Source organism: Balaenoptera physalus (genome assembly GCF_965194825.1).
Source record: "Balaenoptera physalus genome assembly, chromosome: 20".
In the NCBI taxonomy this organism is placed as follows: domain Eukaryota; kingdom Metazoa; phylum Chordata; class Mammalia; order Artiodactyla; family Balaenopteridae; genus Balaenoptera; species Balaenoptera physalus.
The window spans coordinates 43,830,343-43,850,975 of NC_138901.1; the positions used below are offsets into that span (position 1 = coordinate 43,830,343).

The following is a 20,633-nucleotide window of genomic DNA, read 5'->3' on the forward strand; positions in this document are numbered from 1 at the left end:
CGGACTAGAGGACGGGTTCGCAAGACGGCTGGCGCCGGGCGAGGCCACACAGCCTGCGGAAGAGGCTCTAGCACCGCCGCTTGTTCCAGGAGCCGAGGCGTGTGGGTGGGACCGGAGTGCCGGGGTCCCGCCTCCTCCTCTCTTTTTCGCCTCCCTCCCTCGCCTCTAGGTCCCTGGGCCGGCGGACCCGCGGGCAGGCACTGCCGGGCTGGACGACCTCGACCCGGCTCCCGGCGAAGCGCCGCGGAGGAGCTGCCCGGCGCGTGGAGCCCGGGCACGGGCGAGCCCCTGCAACCTTCCCCTCGGCGCTGGGCCGGCGCAGAGCTGGAGCATCCGCGGGGGCCCGGGCACGGCGGACCGACGGCCGGCTGCCCCGCGTCCCGTGCCCCGCGCCCAGCGGCAGGGACGGCGGCGACATGGCCGCGCGTGTCGGCCTCCTGCTGCGCGCCCTGCCGCTGCTGCTGTGGGGCGGCCTGGACGCCCAGCTCGCCCAGCGCGTAGGCCAGGAGCTGCGCAGGGAGGCGGAGGTACGCGGTGTGTGTGGGGCGGAGAGGGTCCGCGTGCTGGAGACCCGCCCGAACTTTGCAGTCAGGCCACCCAGCCGCCCCATCTGAGCTGACCATCGGCGTGACCCTCCCTTGTCCTCCGCACCCTTCGCACTTGCACACAAAGAGCCTAGGGCAACATTCTCTCCCCTGCCACCCCATCACCCTACCCCACCCCCGAACCCCAAGCCAGGGCTGGAACCACACGGGCAGGCGGATCTGCACTGATTTCCCAGGACAAGGGGAAGGGGCAGCGAAAAGATAGGATAGACATGCAAGAACTAAGGGAGAGGGAACCCCTACACCCCAGTTTAGCGCGGAGCCACTGTCCCTCACCGCCTAGTCTGGGAGACGTAGCAGTTCATTCATCACACGTCCTCCCCAAGTGTCGGACGCTGCGGAGACTCCCAGACTGCTGGCGAGAGCGTACTGTCTGGTCCTGGCCGGGGACACGGGAAACAGCTCTGGCTTCCTGGGCCGGTGCTGCCCCTGACCAGCTGGGGCTAGTGAGCGCCCAAGCTCAGAACTTTCTGCATCTGTAAAATGGGTGAGAGTAGCACACACACACTCTCTCTCTCCCCTTTTTTTTTTTTTTTTTTTTTTGGCTGTGCTGCGCGGCTTGTGGGATCTTAGTTCCCCGACCAGGGATTGAACCCATGCCCCCTGCAGTGAAAGCGCGAAGCCCTAACCACTGGACCGCCAGGGAAGTCCCAAGAGTAGCATACTCTTAAGAGTTGCTTCTAAGGAGCTTTAAACAGTGCTTCAGGACTGAACTGGAGAAAAGGGGGTGGGGAAGTGGAGGTGAACCTTAAAGATTTCCCATTTCATTTTCCTCCTTTGGACTCAACTGCTTGGTGTAGGTTGCACAGGGGAATTTTTGTGAGGTGGGGTTAGAGGTGAACTTGGGGCGTCTACTTTCTAGATATAGGTGATTGTAATAATACACCAGTTTCATTTCTTTCTTCCCCAAAGGAACATCACTGTCTGTGTTCTTCTCTCTCCTCTGGATTAGAAACTGGGGTCACGACTATTTTAAGGAGAAGGGAGGCAAATAAGTTTTAAGTCACTGAGCCCAGCACTTTGCCCTGAGACTCTCACAAAGCATCATTCCTGCTGTAAAACTGCCAGTTGTGAGCTTCTCAGTATCCCCACCCCCCTCCCCTAGAAGAGAGAGACATGCTGAATTTAAGAACCCTGAAAAATGAGGAGGACCACCTCTGAACCACTCTTCCTTCCACCAGCCCTTTCCCATTACTGCTCTGGAGTATTTGGAAAAGACCCTGCTTCCACAAGGGGGTCCTCTCTCCAACTCCTTCACTCCCTCCCCATCTAAGCACTAGTCTCTTGCTCTGTGCTCTCTGCTTTTGCACATTCGGGAATCACTCTGTTTCTCTGAATTTAGAGTCTTACAACATCAAGTGCAGAGTCCTCCTGGCCCCAGGAGAAGGCTTCTGTGTACCAAGCCAAGTCTTGTTAAGAGTTCCATGCCACCTCCCCCCAGGTCCGGGTCCCAGGCAATCCTTGGCGAGAGAACAGAGACCGTATCTCTGCCGCCCATGCCTGCGGTGGCCCCAGATGGAGAGAATTTCATCTTGGGGTGTGCTTGGGAAATGTAATATCTAGCCGATTAAGTCTCTTTCCATCTATTTAACATAACTGGGGGAAGGGGATTTTTTTACCTCTGAGAGCAGGAAATATTTTAAAAGCATAAAGAACTCTGGAAATGTGTAATGGGGGTGTGTCCCCATATGCATATATATATGCAAATTGTGTGTGTGTGTTGGTATGTCTATATGTGTTTCTGTATATGGTCAATTGCATGCGCTTCAGTGTCAGGCAGACCTGTGTGCAAACCATCAGTAAATTATTTAACCTCTCTGAGCCTCAGTTTTCTTCTCTGTGTTATGGGGGTTAGTAATGCCTATTTCACAAGATTTTGGTGTGGTTTCATGAGATAATGTATGTGAAATACATTCTAGGTTCAGCACGGTATCTAGTAGGTAGAAAGCAGTCTATCAAAGGAAGTTGCTCTCAATGTTGTTCTTGTGTTTGTTATTTTAGAAAACAGAGCTTCAAATTAAAGTCCTGGCTTGGTGACTAGCTCTCCTAGAACAATCATACAGGACAAAGTATGTAAGACAACAATTTTCAGCATTTGACAACAGGGCTATAATTCTTAAGAGATGGTGTTGCAGTTACTATGGCTACATTACAAATTACTTCAAACTTCAGTGAAGTAAAAGAACCATGCATTATGTCCATAGATATTGTGGGTTAGAATTTCAAACAGGGCACATCAAGGCAGCTTGTCTCTGCTCTGCAGTGTCTGGGGATGGAATCATCTGAAGGCTATTTACTCACCTCTCTGGCAGTTGATGATACTGGCTGTCAGCTGGGGGCCTCAGTTCTTCTCCATGTGGGCCTATCCACATTGTCTCTGCATGTGGGCTAGTTTGGCCTGCCTCCAAACATGTTGGTTGGGTCTCCAGGCTGAGAGCAGAGAGAGAGAGAGAGAGAGAGAGAGAAGAGAGCGAGAGAAGCAGAAGTTGTATCTCTTTGTGACCTAGACTAGGAAGTTGCATAGCCTCACTTCTGCTGTACTCCACTGTGTGGAGTCACAAACTCCTGGTCAAGGGGTGGGAACACAGACCCCACAGTTGGTGGAAGGAGAGCTGGAGTCACATCGTAAGGAGAGCATGAGAATGAGAGATGTTGTGATCATTTAGGGAAATACAACCATCCACAGAAAGGAACCTGCACAAAGTGAGCCCCCTGATCAGAGCTCTTTGCTCTGGTTCATTTCCCTGACCGCAGTGCAGGGAGCCAGACCCCAGACAAAGCACAGCAGTCCTGCTGAGCTCATAGACAAAGGTCAAAGTTCAGGAGATGGAAAGACGGAAATAGTAAAACAGCTGTGTGATCTTAAGCTTATCTTTTCCCTTCTCCAGTCAGCAGATTCCTCTTCTGTAAAATAAGGGAGTTAAATTTCTTAAATGATTTTTAAGCTTCCCTCCAGCACTAACATTCTTTAACTTTGGTATGTTTGCACGCCTTTGCCTCTGTGTGTATGTGTGTATGCATTTCATCTACCTATGTCCATGTCTATCTATCTGGGTGTCTCTGTGTGTATTCCTGTGCCCTGCATGCATGGCTCTATGTGTCCCCTGTGTGCACACAAAGAAATAAAATCGAGGGCTTTCCAGAGTGGGCTTTGCCTGGCAGGGGACTGACTGCTTACAAAGCTGCATTGTGAACAAGTTCATTGCTGCCCACTTAAGAAAACTAGAGCTGCTCACAACATTAGAGGGCAGGAACAGTCTCCACTGCTGAGTTGCAAGATTGAGGGTTAATGAATGACATCATCACCCTGGCCCCCCTCCCATTCCCAGGCAGGCCCTATCCTGTTCTTGGGCAACACAGACTGTCCCGAGAGATCTACCTACCATGCATTGCTTGGACCTTCTTTAGCACAACCCAGCAATGTGTCCAGGACCTGCCTTCCACTCAGTAATCATGCACATCTGCACGACTATTCCCAGTGTGCCAGGGCAACAGGAAGCTGGGTAGTTTGTTTCTCCAGGGAGACACTGGAGCTTCTGTGGAGTATCCACCACCAGGTGCAGTGTCTGTTTTTCATACCACAGATCCATTCATTTTATTTTGTGTGAGTCAGAAACCCAGAAGCCCGGGCATGGAAGCCTTTCCCAAGAGCTCAGCTCAGTGATTCATAGGGTGCAGACGAGGCTCTGAAGGGTCCCAGAGGACCACAAGTTGATGGAAAAGCAATTGCCAAACCAGTCTGAAAACCAAGAAATCTATTAATAGTAAAAGCTGGATGGTGGAAGCAGGAACATAGAAGGGAGAGATTGTTGGACAACTCCTCCTAAACACAATCTTGGTTAGGGCTTTATTTTGTGCCTTAAACTTCGCCCCACACCCAGTGAGGACCATGGGTCCATACAGTCTGGTTATTTGGCATTAGAAAAAAATACAAGATGGGATCTGGATGGAGACTAGCCAGCTAATGTTTTCCAACTTCCTTAAGGATGGAAAATGAAAGAAGGCACGGGGATTACAGTAAGAGGTATCTAAGTTATACGTAGACAGAACTTTGTGAATATGGGACCAGGGACAAGGGAAAGGAGGAGAAGAGGAAGGGAGTCAGACAGAAGGGAAGGGGAGGTCTTTGCCCAAAATAAAGGAAAGGGGCGGAGCTTGTCCCACTGCCCTGAAAACTTCAGTAGGTTCCAGAAGTCAGAGAGCAAAAGCAATACATTCTGGAAGCAGATGTTTGTCTTTGTGAAGAACATACTTGGGTGCTATTGAATACCTGTGGCTTGTCAGAGGGCCCCTGTGGATTGCCATGGGAGATGGGATCCTAGCCTCTTTGGAGTCCCCTGCCTGAGCAGGTTCTTCCCTCTGCTCTGCCCCTGGGCCTGCTCGCGGAGGAGACAGAAGGAATCCAGCTAGAAACACCCCCAGTTTTACCTTTTTTATATTTGAGGGCCATCTCCCAGTGGTGAGAGCAGCTTGGACCCTGCTCCTTTGGTTTTAAAGCCTCTGAGCCACTTGCTTAAATGTGAAATAAAACATCCTGGGATAGGTGTCAGAGGATTTAGATTCAAGTATGAGACACTATACTCCCTTGAGATTTACCTTCCTCATCTTTAAAATGGGAATAACAACACCTGTCCTGCCTATGTTCTTGCAAGGTAATTGTGAAGCTCAAAGAAGGTGAGATGCCCTGAAAAGCTTTACAATAGGCAAGAGCTCACTGTGCTCCTGATTACCAGAAAACATTTTTATTTATGGGACATGCTAAGGCAGAACATCAGCTGTCATCCCCTGCGTCTTGACTTGGCTAATAATGCCACAGGTGTATCAGATGATAAACACAATCACCCAGAGTCACTATCGAAAGATTAGAATCATAATGAAACGTAACAGGAGAAGTAATAGATCATAGGTGAAGCAACACGGTTTCTGCATGAGCTTGCAATTTTTTAATTCTTGGTTTCATTTTTGCTGCTGCAATTCTTTGATATGGAGAATGTCACAGCCACTCTGTGGACAGGAGACTGGAAGCTGACCCCTCCTAGACTAATCTACCAAAGGTCCCTTCCAGCAATAAGGCTCTGCGACTATAAATGGAAAAATAACGTTTTTAACAGAGCAACTATCATAAAGCTTTCCCAAAGCTTCTTCTTGCTGGATTGTCATGACACTCCTGTGAGAAACATAAAGCAGTATTCCTACCCCCATTTTATATTTTGAGGCACAGAGAAGTTAAGTAACTTTGCCGTAGTTCACATAGCTAATCAGTTGCAGAAACAAGGCTACAATAAGAGAAGGAGCTGGAGTAGATCTTAGCTCTAATCCAACCCCCCCATTTTATAAAAGAGGAAACTGAGGCCCAGACAGGCACAGGACTTGCTTAAGGACACACAGTTCACAGCAGCACCAAGAATAAAACTCAAGAGACTCAGTCCAGTGCTCTGGCCCTGCCAGGTTAGTGACTCAGAGCTCGGGGATTCATTTTGCTACACCTCATTGCTAGTTTTGCCCTACTCAGTAATGGCCAGAATTTCCCCTTCCTTCAGGCACTGAACGGGCTGGGCTCTACACACATTCCCAGGACAAGTCAGGATGGATGGAGGACTAGAACCCCTGGAATTCTGATGCCTCTCAGCTTTCTGGGTCTGGGGAAAACCGTCTTCATTTTCCCCAAACACCACAGTCACTCCCAGGGCTTTGCAGAGGCGACTCCCCCAGGGAAGTGGCCCCAGCCCTGACCAAGTGGGTGAGGCAGGTTGGCGCAAGCTTTCGGACCTGAGCAAGGCGAATCCCTGGAGGGGCACAGCCCTCCAGCTTCCTCTCCGTGCAGCTCCAGCCTTGGGCTCCATGGGAGAGAGGATGGGTGGAGGACAGGGCAGAGAGAAAACCTGATGTTTGAACTGTGAGGCAAAGAGGAGCAGCCTGGGCATGGCTGCCATGAAGGGGGACAGCGGTGATCCCAGGTGGAGCTCGGAGAGCCCCCGAGAGAGCACAGGACAGCCTCCCAATCCTGCGTCTTCTCCTGGGATCCCTTTGCCACGCTGTCACCTGCCCCACACCCCTGCTCTTTCTCCCAGGCAGACGGGCGTTTCTCCAACCTTTGCAGGGGAAAACAGGCACGGCAAATGGGCAAGCAGAAGAGGGTTAGGGAGGGCTGCAGGAGCAGAGGGCATCTCAACCCTGCGTCCTCCTCACCCCGGGATGTGGGTCTCCCTCCACTCAACAGAACTTTAGGACACTCAGTATTAAGGGCCCCCTTCCTGTAATTAAAAATGTTTTAAGATATGTGCATAGTGAACATAGAATAAGTATAAGGGAATTCTTAAGTCCTGATAATCCCCATTATAACACTTCGGTGTTTTTATGGAAATATTAAGTGTCAAATTCTTAACATTTCTTTTACTCATTCTTTTGGTGTCTCTTGGCTGGTGTCCTGGATACTTGCTTACTCTGCCTTCTGGAAATTCAGCTCTGCCTTGAAACCCACAGGTCAGCCCAGGACTTCCCCTCTGATGGACCCCTGAAAAAAGCCTCCACTCCCATCCTGCCCTCCACCCACCTTGCCTGCCAAAGTACCAGGCACGGCAGCCCAGCCAGGAAACAGGAGACGCCACTCGTCAGTTTCCCCTGTCCTCCGCCTCTGTCCAAGGCTTCCAAGTTCCTGAACCGGAGCCAAGTCCCTGATAAGGGCTGGGTGGGTTTGGGGGGAGAGGCACAGGGAGTGCCAGCCTGTTAGCCTGTGACCCAGTCTCTCCCAAGTCACTCACTCAGCAAAACTGCTTCTAAGGAAACAATCAGCTGACTTCCTTTAGAAAGCCACTCTGTCCATCCTCACCAAGGGAGAGGCAAGAGGCATGGAAGAGAACCAGGCACCTGGCTGGGGTGAGGCAAGTCTGAGATAAAGCACCTAGAGGTGTAACTGCCTTGTTCAAAGCACTCCCGTCTTATAGATGGGTTGTATTACAAAAGTCTCTTGTTAATTTCCCCACTAAGGTAAATCAACCTGATCAACTGTTTATTGAGCATTTACTATATACCAGACAACTATGCTAGATGTACATTGCTATATTTAATCCTTCTGAGAATCCTGTGGGGTTATTTCTGTTCTCACATTGTGAGTGAAGAAATGGAGGCTCAGAGAGGTTAAGTAGTTTGTCTCTGGCCACCCAGCAGAGTCATGGTTGGGAACAGATTCTTGATTCCAAGACCAGTGGCTATTCTATGATGCCACACTATGTTGAGCAGTAAAGAGTCTTCCAGATTAAGCCCCTAGAACTCCTTTAATCCATTATGCATCCCCAAATGGTATACCTATGCAAAGGGAAAGAAGAAAACAATAGTGCTGAAATACTAATAAGTTAGCTCAGGAAAACAATAAAATGGACTTGGAAAGAGTTTGTCTAGAATAAGGGTTCCTTATGGAAAGTGACTTTATTGAGAAGAGGATGTGGAGGTCTCTGGAGACAGATATAACGAAATCCACAAAAAGGAGGGGGGATACTTGCAAAGGTTTAGGGGCTTGCGGGTCCTGGCTCTTAGTGTCTGGTTTCATTCCCAACTTGTGCCTTTTCCTTGACGCAGCAGCTATGATTGGAGTTGATCTGAGTTAAGAAATACAGCAAAGAAGAGAACAAGGAAGACAGAAAATTATTTCTGGAGAGGTAACACAGCAAGGAGGGGTAAAAATGAAGAGTCGATGTGTGTCTGTATAAGAATTCAGCAGCCGAGGTGATTTTTTTAATCCATTGGTGGGGCCTTATGAGTGAGAAGGGCAAGCAGGGAGCTGAGTGCATCATTCCCCTGAAGGGTAGGACTGGTGATAGGGATGGGCAATGAGTCACACACTTCTTTCCACTGGCTTCCAAGAACTATATCCAGCTGATCTGTTGTTGGCCTGGAACTGAGTCCAGGTTCTGACTTTGATGCCAGGACTCTTTCTGCTATAGCTCATAGACCTTGTTGGGAAAAGGCATGAGCCTGGGTGTGATGTATGTGACATGGACCCTCGGAGACCCAGGGAGGGGAAAGGGTGCCACACTGTAGGAAAGCTGACCTTTCTCTCTCCCCCAGGCATTCCTGGAGAAGTACGGATATCTCAGTGAACCTGCCCCCAGTAGTCCCGCCTCCACGCGATTCAGCAATGCCATCAGGTAAGACAGAGGGATGGGGAGGACTTGGTGGTGCTGGAGTGCAAAGCTCCGGTCACCTCCTCCCTCCTCCTAGAAGGCTGGTCTCCCACGTGTGCCCAGGGGGTCACACTCCATTGCTCCCTCCCTTGCCCCCAGCATCCTGCTGTCTCCAGGGAAGCTCCCTGCCTTCATCCCCACCAGCCAGCCTCGCACTGTGGTCCTTTATCTCAATTCCTCCTAACAGGGAGTTCCAGTGGGTGTCCCAGCTGCCCATGAGCGGGATGCTGGACCCCGCCACGCTGCGCCAGATGACGCAGCCCCGCTGTGGGGTGGCAGATACCGATAGCCAGGTGGCCTGGACCAAGAGAGTCAGTGCCCTATTTACTGGACGTCGGGCCAAAATGAGGCGTAAGAAACGCTTTGCCAGGCAAGGTGAGCACTGTTAAAATCTAGCTGGGTTGGGATTCCTCAGTGTCCTGAAGCCCCATGGCCAGAAAAATACGTCTCATCCTCTCACTGGGCTCTGTGAACAACCTCGCTCCCCTAGGGTGGGTGAATAGGACCTCTCAACCCAAGGACCATGTTTGTGAACACAGATATTTAAGTCAGAATTATGCCTAAATTGATTAATTTTCTTTTTTTAAATTTTTCTTTATTTTTTCATTTAAAAAAATTTATTTATTTATTTATTTATTTTCTGTGTTGGGTCTTCGTTGCTGCACGCGGGCTTTCTCTAGTTGTGGCGAGCGGGGGCTACTCTTCGTTGCAGTGTGCGGGCTTCTCATTGTGGTGGCTTCTCTTGTTGCGGAGCATGGGCTCTAGGCCTGCGGGCTTCAGTAGTTACAGCACGGGGGCTCAGTAGTTGTGTCTTGTGGGCTCTAGAGCACAGGCTCAGTAGTTGTGGTGCACGGGCTTTGTTGCTCTGTGGCATGTGGGATCTTCCCGGACCAGGGCCCGAACCTGTGTCCCCTGCATTGGCAGGTGGATTCTTAACCACTGCACCACCAGGGAAGCCCTAACTGTGTGTAATTTTAACATCTTGTTTGTACTAAGTCTAGATTTCTCTGCTCAGTTTTCACAGTTTTCAAGATTTCTAACAAGACTGGGTTGCTCAGTTAGGTTCTCATCTCATTCATTTTACTGTGAGCACTTAGGGCCATTGCCTCTTTTAATTTGCATTAACTACTTTGGCTGACAATACCCATTATGAACAGAACAAGAGGCACACTGTTTTTATTTCTTAGCTAATTCGTAGGGAAATTGTGAGCTGTTCCCCTCAGCTGTTGGAGGATGTCTGTTTCCAGGTACTTGCCAGTCCAATTCCACTGTGTCTACACATCCAGCCACTCTGGGTCCCCAGTACTGCCTGACCGCACTCTGGTAAAACAAGGAGGAGCGATGGGGTCCAGACTCTGGGGTCAAGATGTCCCTGGTGTCAACATGTTCTGCATCCCCCAGAACATGTGTTTCTGGACAGCAGAGGGGAAGGACAAGGTGGAATGGAGGAGCATTGTGAGCTGGAGCGGTGTCCCTGGATCTGGAGCTCTGAGTTTAGCTGTGTGACCTGGGCCATGTCACTTTGCTCTGTTTCCTCATCAGAAACAGCTTGTTCAGGTTGCAAAGGAGAGGCGTTGATTACTAAGGGGAAGGGCTTGTTGGGAGAACACGGTGGAAAATGGGGCAGCCCCAGAGAGTCTCAATAGCGACACTGCCAGCCTAGAGCCGGTGTCCCAGAGAATTGAGACGATGCTTCCTGGGCCCTCAGGACACGACCTGAGCACGAGGGACGCTTCCTCCGGCAGCATCTCTTCTTCTCATGCCCTAAGGGAGGAACTGATGGAGTCCGTTTGTCACTATCCAATGTGGAGCATCCCTTTTGGACAGAAATTCACGCTAAGGCACCTCCCTCTCCATCTCATTATCTGACACTGACTCCTGGTCCAGACAGCAGTGGCCAGACTAGACAGAGAATTTCTCTCTTATTCACAACATGAACCACAGCAGCCTGAATTCTTTACCTCCTGGGTGGGAAGACATTCCCTAGAAAAGAGCTGTGAGCTTGGCAGGCACCGAGCACTTCCTATGCCTTAGGAAAGAAAATATAATAATAACAGTTAATATGCACTGAGCCTTTATGACCATGCCAAGCATGGTTCTAAATGGATTAACTCATTTAATCCAATAACAACCCAATGAGATGGGTACCATTATAATCCTCATTTACAGATGGGGAAAATGAGGGACAAAGAGCTTGAGCAACTTTCCCAGGGCCACATAGCCAGAGTGTGGCCAAGCCTTCTTTTCACTGGGAGGACTGATTGCCGGATGTGAAAAAACCCAGAACATGGGAAGGTGCTTAAAACATGATGTGGATTTCTAGGCCAGCGACTTTCCATTCTGTGGGTAAATGCTATACCGATGAAATTGGGTTCCAGGTTTGCCAGATAAAATACAGGATGCCCAGTTAAATTTGAATTTCAGATGAACAACTTAACTGTTTTGTTTTCACATACTTATACTACAAAACGTATTTGTTGTTTATCTGAAACTCACATTGAACTAGGCGTTCCCGTATTTTCATTTGCTAAATCTGGCAACCTCATTCCAAGCACCAGGTCCGGACTCTGTGCCTGCAGGGCTGATCTTCAATGTCCCTACTCCCTCACACAGCTGGTGGAGATGGGGAGCCCTGGGGCGGGGAAGGGGGTGTATCTGGGATGGAAAATGAAGGAGCAGGGATATTTATTGAGCACCCACCACGTGCCAGGCAGCTTTGTGCTGCCTTTTCATTTGCTATTTCACTTTTCCCAGGGAGTGAGTCTTACCAACCCCACTTTGCAAGTAAGGAAACTGAGGCTTGGAGAGAGTCTATAATTTGATACGTGAGGTTGTAAGCAAAGGGACTGGGATTTCAACCCACGTTCTCTCCACAGTATCAGTTGCCTGTTGGGAGTCAGGATTCCAGGGTCCCCCAGCCCCAGGCAAGGAGTCTAGCTCTCTGCCCTTCCCCGTCTCCTTTTCCTTCCCCTTCCCTTTTGAATTTTGGAGCAAGGGTGTGGTGGGTGCACTGCCAGGTGCTGCTGTGGCCTGAGGGTTGCCATGGAAACCAGCCCTGCCCGGCCAGGAGTTTGGGATGGGGGCCTGAAGTGGCCAGCCTGCTCCAAGGACACAGACCTACAAGAAGAGAGGGACGAGGGCTCAGGCTGCTGGCCAGGCGGTTCCTTTCTCACCGGCAGCCCCACCAAGGACCCCCCATCCAGCTCTGCTCTCGAGGAAAATTAGTCTCTCAGTACCAGTCCTATCTGTCCTCCGTAGCCTCCCCACTTCTTGCCCATGGAGTGAGGGGCCTCCCTAGCTGCAAAGAGGCAGAAGGAGCTGCCTCACACTCTTCTAGAAGCTTGAAGGTTTTGGGGGGGGTGGGGGAGAGTCTGAGAGTTGGTCACCCATAGCAGGGTGTGAAAGAGCCCAGCGCCAGCCTGCCCTGCGCCTGGTGAAACTTACGATTCAATGAGAAGTGTTACTGGTACCTCGTGAACCCTCAGGCGGCGCCTCTGGCCTTCCTCCAGGCCTTCCTCGGCCTTCCTTAGAATCCTTCCCTCTTCCCTCCCTGAGGGTTGGTCACTGGCTGGGAGGGGTTGGGTGGCTGCCAGGCCCAAAGGGGTGAGAGAAGGGACACGCCCTCCCCGCTTCCATGGAGGATGGAGGGGGAGGGAAAGTGTGCTGAGCTCTTCTGCCAGCTGGAGAATTCAGGAGAATTTCAGCTTGCGCAGAGCCCCCGCTTTGACCCAGAGGAGCGATGTTTAGGCAAATTTATAAGCCTTGAGTGTTAGCAAACGGGCCTGCTTATCTGTGTGGTACAGTGGCCAGCGCACTGGATTTGGTGTCAGGGCCTGGGCTCAGGGCCTAGCCCCGCCACTCACTCATTCTGAGGCCCTTCCTCCTGGTCTCAATTTCAGCAAACTAGAGCAGAGAGATGGATAAGGAGATGGCCAAACGTCCATGACTTCACTCCTCCTACCTGGTTCAGGCAAGGATATCCCCAGGACAAAAAGGCAGGAGATCTGACCCTTCACCTGCCCCCCAAGGGGAGAGGGGGCCCTGTCCTCTGGCCTGGCCTCCTAGCACAGCCGGGCCTGCCCTGCCCACTCATCACCCATGCTCCAGGGAGTCTGGTCCATTTGGGAAACTGAGACCCAAAGACAGCATGATTCTCAGGTGCTCCCAGAAGTCCTGCCTCCAGAGCTGTGAGTCTCCCACAGTTTCAGTCCCTGAGCTTGCAGGGCTCAGAAATAGCCCACGAAAAACTCTGGGATCTGGACTTTGTGAGCATCCTGGGTGCAAGGCGAGCTGCAGAGGGACACGGTTGACCTGGGGCTCGGGCAAGAGGCCAGAGTCTCAGGCCTCAGGGAGGAACTGCAGTTTGAGGCAAAGGAATAGGAACTCTTAACTAAGTGGAGATGGAAAAATTTCTCTCGGTCAGTGACAAACACACCCTTTGTTCTTATTTGTTTTCACCTCAGAGCTCTGCAGAGTCCCTGAGGAAGTGAGGGGGAGGGCCAGGGGTCAGAGAAGGACCTCGAATAAATGGGTCTTGTGGTCTCTGGTCAGCAGCAGGCCCAGGGCACGGGAAAGGGAGCCAGCAGGAGGGTGTGAGGGGTGGAGAGGAGGAAGGGGGAGAGGGCAGTCATGGCTGTGGCCCCCGTGGCTCCACCCCAACACAGTAGACAGGGGCTGGGATTTGCTGCCAGCAAGAGACGCAGCACGGTTTTCAAGCTCAGCCCAGATTGTAGGGAAGATGGCCCCAGACCCGGGACTCGTTCAGGTTGGGGACTCTTCCCGGGTAAAGGCTGCTCATCCCCTGTCATACTGGGACCTCCCCAGGTCGAGCCACTGGACTAGGGACCGTGCAGGACAAGCGTAGTCTTGTCAGTCTGAGAGCAGTGTCTCCACAGCCAAACAGGGGGCTTCCCATTTGGGCTGTGTTTCCTCCATCGCATCAGGGACTTCCTGGAGGAGGACCTATCTCCCCATCAAAAGGGTCCGCAGGGAGCAGCCCCAGGCTCTGCAGCAGGTGTGACTGATGTGGCCTCTCTGGGTGGCAGGCAACAAATGGTACAAGCGGCATCTCTCCTACCGCCTGGTGAACTGGCCCCAGCACCTGCCTGAGCCGGCAGTTCGGGGGGCCGTGCGCGCCGCCTTCCAGCTGTGGAGCAACGTCTCGGCGCTGGAGTTCTGGGAGGCCCCGGCCACCGGCCCCGCTGACATCCGCCTCACCTTCTTCCAAGGGGACCACAACGACGGGCTGAGCAACGCCTTCGATGGCCCAGGTGCTGACACAGAGCCTCTCTCCCACATGGCAGGAGGGAAACCCAACTAGGAGAGGCAGTCTGGGGAGGGCAGTGGAAGCTTCACTCCCCCTTTGGCCTTGGCCAAGCTGCAGCCCCCTCTGAAGAACCTTCAGTCTTCCCATCTGTAGAATGGGAACAGTGGTCCCTGCCCTATTAGGTGCCTCATGGCTGAAGGGACGGTCACATGAGGTTCTCCACGGAAAGTGCTTTGCAAACTCTAAAGAGCATTATCTCTTTTGGGAGAACCTTCTGGGGTCTTGTCATCCATCCCCTGCCTCTAGTCAGGCCTGTGCCTCTCTTGTTCTCCAGGAGTGGATGTTCTCCAGACCAAGGCTCTAAAAACATCCAGAGGCCACCACAACCCCACTCCCGCCCTCCCACCACCCACTGCACAGTCACTGCCACAGGGCAAGAGGCATTCTACCCCTTCCCTGCCACCTGCTTCACACACCCACAGCCCAGACTGTTCTCCTGTTTGCCCCCGACCTAAAGGCTTACGGCTGCAATGTAAACCGCTCTCCTCCCCTTCTGCCCAGCACTAGCCTTCACAACCTGAATGCAGGCCATCTGTGCATCTCCTCCCCACTAATGAGGCGAGGAGACCTGATCAGACCCCTTCACGGTGGGGACTTAAGCCCTTGTGTCGCCTGGGTACTTGGGCCCCACCTCCCCTGCACTCTCCTGCTTTCCATCAAGCCCACTCAGAGCAAAGCCCACTTCCAAGCCCTGCTGCTGAGACCCAGGGTAGGACTGGGAGAGACCTAGGCTCTTCGAGAATCCACATGTAGCACACACATGTGCTTGCATGTAACTCACTTCACCCACGATATCTCCATGAGACGTTGATATCCATACCCAGGTCCCCAGGTGGAGTCTGGTCACTAAGACAGCACTGAGCTGGGAGTCAGCTCTCTGATTTGAGAGAGGTGTTTTGTCTGAGTTTATGTCTTCTCCCTTCGAAACCCGCCCATCTGTCTCCCAGGATTATTGTGAGGGTTAAACAGAAAGGGCTTACATGGCTCGAAACAGCTTGGGGCATATTCAAAATTAGAAGCATGTATTCCTCCTACAAATGGCCGGCTCTCCGTGCCCCAGGAGGCTCCCTTTAAAGGCAGCCTCCCAACTTTTGTCAGTCCCCTCTGGCCTGGGCTCCAAGAAAGCAACGCCAGAAGGAACTTCAGTGGGCTTCTAGGCCAGCATCATTGCAGTGCTGTTTGCCGACTCCTGCGGAAAGTGAATTGTGAGGGGGTAGGACCCTAGAAACTGCAAAACTGCATCTGGGGCCCACTACAGGCTTGAGAATCACTGATCCAGCCCATCTCCCTCTGCTCACTCCTATTACAAGCAGGGAAGCAGGGAAGTAGAGACCCACACAGGGCCCTGGCAGAGGGAAGTCAAGAGTGAAAGAACGCAAGAATATATATACTTTTTTTTTTTTTTTGCCCCACCGCGTGGCATGCGGGATCTTAGTTTCCTGACCAGGAATCCAACCCGTGCCCCCTGCAATAGAAGTGCAGAGTCCTAACCACAGGACCGCCAGGGAAGTCCCCTACATACGCTTCTCTCTCTCTCCTTTTTTTTTTTTTATAAATTTATTTATTTTTGGCTGCGTTGGGTCTTCGTTGCTACACACAGGCTTTCTCTAGTTGCGGTGAGCGGGGGCTACTCTTCGTTGCCATGCGCGGGCTTCTTATTGCAGTGGCTTCTCTTGTTGCTGAGCACGGGTTCTAGGCACGCAGTCTTCAGTAGTTGTGGCACACGGGCTCAGTAGCTGTGGCTCGCTGGCTCTAGAGCTCAGGCTCAGTAGTTGTGGCGCACAGGCTTAGCTGCTCCGCGGCATGTGGGATCTTCCTGGACCAGGGCTCGAACCCGTGTCCCCTGCATTGGCAGGCGGATCCTTAACCACTGTGCCACCAGGGAAGTCCCCCCTATATGTACTTATTAATAAATAAGCTATACCTACCCATAAACACACTCAGCACCCAGATCAAGAAACAACATTACCAACACCCCAGAAGTCTCATTAAGCCCCCTTCGGGGGTAACCACTGTCCCTATTCCTAGATCTCTTCGAAAGTAAGTAACGGTTATTACCTGCGGTAGACACTAAGTATTACATGTAACATACACAAGTACACACATCCCTTTTTAATACTCAGAACAACCACGTAAGGAGCAACTCCCTTATCAACATGCCCATTTTTCAGATCTAAAATCTAAAAGCTAAGACACAGAGAGGTTAAGCTAGCTGTCCAAGGTCACACAGCTAGTAAGCAGATAAAACCGGGATTGGAAGCCAGGCAGTTTGGCCCCGTGCTCTTTGTACACCACGCTCCCTCTTAGGCTTCCAGGCCCCATAGCCTAGTCATCTGTTCATTGCTCCACACTTCAGCTTCTGCCAGACTTAATTAGGAGGGAAATTACTCATCAAAAACGCAGCCATACACACGCCAATGGCATTTGCGCCGGGCGGTGGGAAGTTGGGGGGTGTCGCGGGCGGCGGCTCCGCCTGATCTCCTCGCCGCCTGCAGGCGGCGCCCTGGCGCACGCCTTCCTCCCCCGCCGCGGCGAAGCGCACTTCGACCGCGACGAGCGCTGGTCCCTGAGCCGCCGCCGCGGGCGCAACCTGTTCGTGGTGCTGGCGCATGAGATCGGCCACACGCTCGGCCTGACCCACTCGGCCGCGCCGCGCGCGCTCATGGCGCCCTACTACAAGAGGCTGGGCCGCGACGCGCTGCTCAGCTGGGACGACGTGCTGGCCGTGCAGAGCCTGTATGGTGAGCCCCCGGCGCGCTCGCCACTGCGCTCTCCCCTGTCCCCTGCGACCCGGGATCCCCAGGGCTCGGACACCGGCTCTTCAAATAGGATCCCCCATCCTAAGCGCAGGAAGCTGGCCTCCCCATCACTGGTCCTTCCCGACGCTGAAGCTTCGGGCTCCCCTCAAATCTTGAGAAACCTCATCTCCTGCTGTGCTCCACCCGCATGCCTGGCCTCTATCATCGCAACCAATTCCTGGGCACAGCCCTCCTCTGCGTTCCAGTTGCTGATTCCTGCCCAACCAGGGCCGCGCAATTCCTCTCGTATCCCCGCCCCATCACCCAGACCCAGTCCTCGGTCCCACCCAGACCCCAGAGCCCTCGCTCCTGCTCCCAGCTGCAGTGGCTCTCCTCCAGCATTTCCCTCTCCGTGAGCTGATGCCCACTTTTCCCCCAAGCCTGGGCCTCTGCCTGGCCGTGGACTTAGACAGGGTCTTCTCCCCCAGAATGAACTGACTGGCGCTTCCCGGAGATTTATCTGGACCCCAGCCCGGGGCTGTGACCCTGAGTACCTGGTGCGGTGGGCAGGGCCAGGATCCCCAGGATCAAGTCACCATTCCATCCGGGTTAGCAGTTGCTCTTGGGCAAAGCACTTCCCCTTTTAGAGCCCTCGGTTTTATCTTCTGGGGAAAAAAAAAGGGGGGGGGGTGATAATAATTGAGGCCCTGCTTACCGCCCAGGGCTGTTGTTCTGGTGGATATGAACATGCTTTGTAGCCTAAGAAACCTACACAAAGGTAATAATAATAGCTGCTATTTCACGAGTGTCTACCATGGGCCAGACACTTAACACACCCATGAGGTATCTTTTTATCCACAAATGAGGAGAATGGGGCTCAGAGACGTTAGATAACTTGTCCAAGGTCACCCAGCTAGGAAGGTGCAGACCAGGATTCAGGAGCTGGTGCCGAATTCTAAGCTTGTTAGACTCTGCCTCATTCTCATAAGTGAAGTATAGTGATGTCGCTATTATAACTGCTGTAATTATCACAGCCCAGGCCCCTGAACTCTGCCCTCATGCCATCTGCATTGTCCAGGACTCAAGGAAGAGGACCCTCTGCCCTTTTTAGTTCCAAACCCTTGTTTGGTTCCCCCACTCCGATTTTACCCTTTTCCAGACTGTTCAGCAGGAAAGAGGACTTCTGAGTTTGGTGCTATGGTTAACACCAACAACCAAGGACAACTCTTAACTCCCCACCCCTGCCCTCCTTCCCTGCCCCTCATGTCAGATAATGAAATGAACCAAGGGGGAGGTCTCGAGCCCTCAACACACCCCCAACCAGTGTGCATTCTCTCCCGCTTCCCTCCTTCCCTGTGAAGGGAAGCCCCAGGGCGACTCAGTGGCCATCCAGCTCCCGGGAAAGCTGTTCACGGACTTTGAGGCCTGGGACCCCCACAGACTCCAAGGAAGGCGCCCCGAAACCCGAGGTCCTAAATATTGCCACTCTTCCTTCGATGCAATCACTGTAGGTAAGATGGTCCCGCCGGTTCCTTGCTTCCTTCTTCCCTCCTCCTCCACATCTCCAGGGGTCTCCAGAGCTGGAGTACAAGGTTGGGGGATGAATTATAAAATCCAGAAATCCCAAGTCACAAGCATTCTGCAGGGTAGCAAGCCCACGCCAAGCAAAACGCTTCTTTCTCCTGCACTTTTCCCTCTGCCCCAGCTGTGCATGCTGTATCCTCTCTGCTGCATCCTCTCTCGTCAGTTTGGGAAGCTGGGTTCTAGGGAAGCACCTTCCCTGGAAAGAAGGCAGGAGGCTGATGGTCACTCCTCAACTTTCTCTTGTCTCTGGGCAGATGGGCAACATCGACTGTACATATTTCAAGGGAACCAGTTCTGGGAGGTGACAGCTGATGGCAACGTCTCAGAGCCCCACCCACTACAGAAAAGGTGGGCAGGGCTGCCCCCCCATATTGAGGCTGCCGCGGTGTCATTGGAGGATGGAGACTTCTACTTCTTCAAAGGTACCAGCCCTGGGGCAGATGAGAAAATTGAAGCCTAGAGAGGGGAGGAGTCTGCCCAAGGTCAAAAGAGGGGAGGAGTCTCAATTCCATTCTGAACCTGTGGCCCCAGGAACTCTCCCAGGAGATTCCTTTAGTGATGGATTGGGGGGGCACAGGTGTCACGGTTGTCCCAGAGAGAGAAAGTGGGTGGGAGAGTTTCAGAGAAGAGTCTAGAGGGAAGCAGAGGATGGCTCTGAGCTCTGCAATACAGCAGAAGGACAAACCTTCCTTGGAATCCTGGCTGTGTGAGTCTGGGCCTGTCACTTAACTCTTGGAGCTTGAATTTGTTGAACGGGGAAAATAATCCCTCAGGTTTGTTGGGGAAGGAGGATTAAAAGAACATAATGCCTGAGGAATGTGCAGTATATTACATGAGAAAATTGTGTTCATTCATTGATTCAACAAATATTGAGTGCCTTCTACAAACTCGGCTGGAGGTGTTGGGATACAGTAGTGATCAAAACAAAAATCCCTGCCCTCACAGAACTGTTGGTAGTAATGGCCGTGGAGAAAGCCCCTGGACTTCCCTGAAGTCTATTACTCACCTGGGAGGGCGCGTGCTTCCTGCCTGGGGTGGGGAGGTTCCTTCAGAGCAAGCTGCCCTCTGCGGACACCTGCTGGAAGTGGAGGCCACAAGTGTCCCTCCTCTACTGTTTACAACTGATCTATTTTGATTATCACGAATACTGACCACCTTGGGCTCCAACATGAAGGGGAATAGGAATATGGGGGGACAGAGGTGGGGTAGAGGACCAAAGGGCGAGCGCACCAACTCACCCTGGCTCTGCCGATGTCCCACAGGGAGTCGATGCTGGAGGTTCCAGGGCCCCAAGCCAGTGTGGGGCTCCCCACAGCTGTGCCGGGCCGGGAGCCTGCCCCCCCACCCGGATGCTGCCCTCTTCTTCCCTCCTCTGAACCGCCTCATCCTCTTCAAGGGCGCCCGCTACTACGTGCTGGCCCGAGGGGGGCTGCAGGTGGAGCCCTACTACCCCCGAGGCCTGCAGGACTGGGGCGGTGTCCCTGAGGAGGTCAGCGGCGCCCTGCCCAGGCCCGACGGCTCCATCATCTTCTTCAGAGACGACCGCTACTGGCGCCTCGACCAGGCCAAACTTCGAGCAACGGCCTCGGGCCGCTGGGCCACAGAGCTGCCCTGGATGGGCTGCTGGCACGCCAACTCGGGGGGCACCCTGTTCTGAAGATGCCCCCACCTCTTAGGGAATTGCTGGCGCTCTCATGGCCAATGTGTATCCCCAGCCCCAAGGGCAGACCCCGTCTGGAAGCCTCTGAGCCTCCCTGCAGAAGTCCGGGCAGGAAAGTTCATCTGCATTTGTTCCCTGGAGAATGTCCTTGTGCTGTCAAGACATTGATCTTTGTGGGATCAATTCAACGAGAAGCCGAAAGGATCCCAGACCCCACGTCCCTTTGCCCAAAGACTCATTCCTTCCCAGGCCTTGGGGATTTTGTTTCTTCCCCTAAAGGTGCAGTTCCTGTCCATGAGGCCACAGCACTGGGCAACCAGGAAGGATGCAAAACTCAAGGAGAAGTTGGGACCACTTTGCAAGACTGTTCCTTCCCCTCAGTACCTCCTGGCTCAGTCCTTGGAGAATTGTGTCTTATTTAATCTCCAACCTCAGGGGTGTCAGGACCCAGAACAAGAAGGAGACCGATGCAGGCCTGCTGGGCCCCGTTTCTTTCAGGGGTTGGGGGGAAGGCTGGAATAAAGAGGTGCTCCCAGCTGG

At 52.7% G+C, this 20,633-nt stretch overlaps 1 protein-coding gene across 4 annotated transcripts; it reads left to right on the plus strand.

Moving 5' to 3' along the window:
* Window positions 1–135: 135 nt before the first annotated feature.
* On the plus strand, window positions 136–20,631 carry MMP28 (matrix metallopeptidase 28). Of its 4 annotated transcripts, none has more exons than XM_082440068.1 (8): window positions 136–527; window positions 8,670–8,749; window positions 8,973–9,160; window positions 13,831–14,055; window positions 16,607–16,852; window positions 18,211–18,360; window positions 18,688–18,855; window positions 19,830–20,057. In XM_082440068.1, the coding sequence occupies exons 1-8, from the start codon at window positions 417–419 to the stop codon at window positions 19,916–19,918; spliced, it is 1,257 nt and encodes a 418-aa protein (XP_082296194.1). In that variant the 5' UTR covers window positions 136–416; the 3' UTR covers window positions 19,919–20,057. The 4 variants fall into 4 exon arrangements, with proteins under 4 accessions (XP_082296194.1, XP_082296191.1, XP_082296192.1 ...); XM_082440067.1 differs by having other exon boundaries at window positions 145–527; window positions 19,696–20,631; XM_082440065.1 differs by lacking the exon at window positions 13,831–14,055 and having other exon boundaries at window positions 137–527; window positions 19,696–20,631.
* Window positions 20,632–20,633: the final 2 nt, after the last annotated feature.

What these genes read in the sequence shown, in the direction of transcription:
- MMP28 (XM_082440067.1), top strand. Translation starts at nt 417, where the DNA reads ATGGCCGCGCGTGTCGGCCTCCTGCTGCGCGCCCTGCCGCTGCTGCTG. An exon ending in AGCTGCGCAGGGAGGCGGAG is followed by an intron (nt 528 to 8,669) that starts GTACGCGGTGTG and finishes TCTCTCCCCCAG; the next exon opens with GCATTCCTGGAGAAGTACGG. An exon ending in CAACGCCTTCGATGGCCCAG is followed by an intron (nt 14,056 to 16,606) that starts GTGCTGACACAG and finishes CGCCGCCTGCAG; the next exon opens with GCGGCGCCCTGGCGCACGCC.